This window comes from Mandrillus leucophaeus, unplaced genomic scaffold (assembly GCF_000951045.1).
Source record: "Mandrillus leucophaeus isolate KB7577 unplaced genomic scaffold, Mleu.le_1.0 Scaffold29, whole genome shotgun sequence".
NCBI classification, from domain to species: domain Eukaryota; kingdom Metazoa; phylum Chordata; class Mammalia; order Primates; family Cercopithecidae; genus Mandrillus; species Mandrillus leucophaeus.
In genome coordinates this window covers 4,050,574-4,052,834 of record NW_012103031.1, presented here as the reverse complement: position 1 = coordinate 4,052,834, position 2,261 = coordinate 4,050,574, and the positions used below count along the sequence as shown (strand labels likewise).

Genomic DNA, 2,261 nt, shown 5'->3' with positions numbered 1-2,261 from the left:
TTTTTTTTTTTTTTTTTGAGATGATCTTGCTCTGTTGCTTATGCTGGAGTGCAGTGGTGTGACCACAGGGCTCACTGCAGCCTCAACCTTACCAGGCTCAAGCCATCCTCCTGCCTTGGCCTCCCGAGTAGCTGGGACTACAGGTGTGTGCCACCACACCCGCCTAATTTTTTCAATTTTTTTTTTTTTAGTTGGAGTCTCGCTCTGTCACCCAGGCTGGAGTGCAGTGGCGCGATCTCTGCTCACTGCAAGCTCTGTCCCCCGGGTTCACGCCATTCTCCTGCCCCAGCCTCCCGAGTAGCTGGGACTACAGGCGTCTGCCACCATGCCTGGCTAATTTTTGTGTGTGTGTGTTATTTTTAGTAGAGAGGGGGTTTCACTGTGTTCACCAGGATGGTCTCGATCTCCTGACCTCATGATCTGCCCACTTTGGCTTCCCAAAGTGCTGGGATTACAGGCGTGAGCCACCGCACCTGGCCCATTTTTTCTAATTTTTATAGAGATGGGTTCTTGCTGTTACCCAGGCTCGTCTGGAACTCCTGGGCTCAAGTGATCCTCCCACCTCGGCCTCCCAAAGTGTTGGGATGACAGGCATGAGCCACCATGCCCAGCCTGGTCAGGGGGCTTTAGATTGCCCACCACTGCTTCAGTGTAAGCCTTTAACTTTTTTTTTTTTTTGAGACGAAGTTTTGCTGTTGTTGCCCAAGCTGGAGTGCAGTGGCGCGATCTTGGCTCACCGCAACCTCTGCCTCCCAGGTTCAAGTGATTCTCCTGCCTCAGCCTCCCGAGTAGCTGGGATTACAGGCGTGCCCCACCACGCCTGGCTAATTTTCGTATTCTTAGTAGAGACGGGGTTTCACCATGTTGGTCGGGCTGGTCTCGAACTCCTGACCTCAGATGATCCACCTGCCTCGGCCTCTCAAAGTGCTGGGATTACAGACGCGAGCCACCGCACCCTGCCCCATCAACATCTTTTTTTCATCTTGGAAGTGGTTCTGCCAGTTCTGATGGTATTCACCGTGTGTGCATAGTTGCTGGTCTACTCACGACATCTGTAGTTACGTGGACTGTGTGGCTTCTTTCCAGCGGACGCCCGTGGTCTACTGTGTGAGGTTAGCCAAGGCCCTCGTGGATGACTACTGCTGTTTGGTGCCGGGATCCATTCAGACGCTGAAGCAGATATTCAGTGCCAGCCCGAGATTCTGCTGCCAGTTCATCACCTCCGTTACCGCGCTCTATGACCTGTCATCAGGTAAACTTGAAACAGGTTATTTCTATGAAAGAAGCTTCCATCAATGGCTAGTTTTATTTTCCACTGAATACCCAGGTGAAGTGTCCAGTGAATGCTTTGGCCATTTTGTCTCTTAAATGTATATTTTTATTTTATTATTTTTTGAGATGGAGCCAGTTGCCCAGGCTGGAGTGCAGTGGCGTGATCTGTGCTCACTGCACCCTCCCCCTCCCGGGTTCAAGCAGTTCTTCTGCCTCAGCCTCCCCAGTAGCTGGGACTACAGCCAGCATGCGCCACCACTCACAGCTAATTTTTTTGTGTGTTTTTAATAGAGATGGGGTTTTACTGTGTTCCAGGCTGATCTCAAACCCCTGACCTCAAGTGATCTACCCACCTTGGCCTCCCAAACTACTGGAATTACAGGCATGTGCCACCATGCCCAGCTGAGTTTTTATTTTTTTATTTTTTGAGACGGTTTCACTCTGTCACTCTGGTTGGAGTGCAGAGGTGTGATCCCAGCTCACTGCAGTCTCTGCCCCCAAGCCTCAAGTGTTCTCCCCCCGCACTCAGCCTCCCGAGTAGTTGGGACTACAGGTGCATGCCACCGCGCCCGGCCAATTTTTGTATTTTTTGTAGAGACGGAGTTTCGCCATATTGTCCAGGCTGGTCTTGAACCCCGAGCTCAAGCAATTCTTCTCCCTCAGCCTCCTGAGTAGTCAGGACCATAGGTTTGCACCACCATTTCTGGCTAATTTTTTATATTTTTTTGTAGAGATGGAGTTTCACCGTGCTGCCCAGGGTGGTTTCGAACTCCTGGACTCAAGCAATCCTCCCACCTCGGCCTCCTAAAGTGTTGGCATTACAGGTGTGAGCCATTGCACCCGGCCTGAAATGTGTGTTTTTAATTAGGCTAAAAGCTAAAGGTGTGGGCCACCAGGATGTGTGCAATTTGCTAAGGGGGAGCTATTCTTAGTGATCCCCATTTGCCTGAGGTGCAGTGGTCCAAGTGGCAGGCAGCCCAGAAAGCGAG

At 51.2% G+C, this 2,261-nt stretch overlaps 1 protein-coding gene across 1 annotated transcript in view; it reads left to right on the top strand.

Moving 5' to 3' along the window:
- The window catches only part of LOC105543772 (chromosome unknown open reading frame, human C7orf26), a 25,408-nt gene that overhangs the window by 4,985 nt on the left and 18,162 nt on the right, over window positions 1–2,261 (top strand). The window contains exon 3 of the mRNA XM_011985849.1: window positions 1,087–1,252. Within this exon, the coding sequence (XP_011841239.1) occupies window positions 1,087–1,252 (166 nt within the window). The remainder of the gene's footprint in view (window positions 1–1,086; window positions 1,253–2,261) is intronic.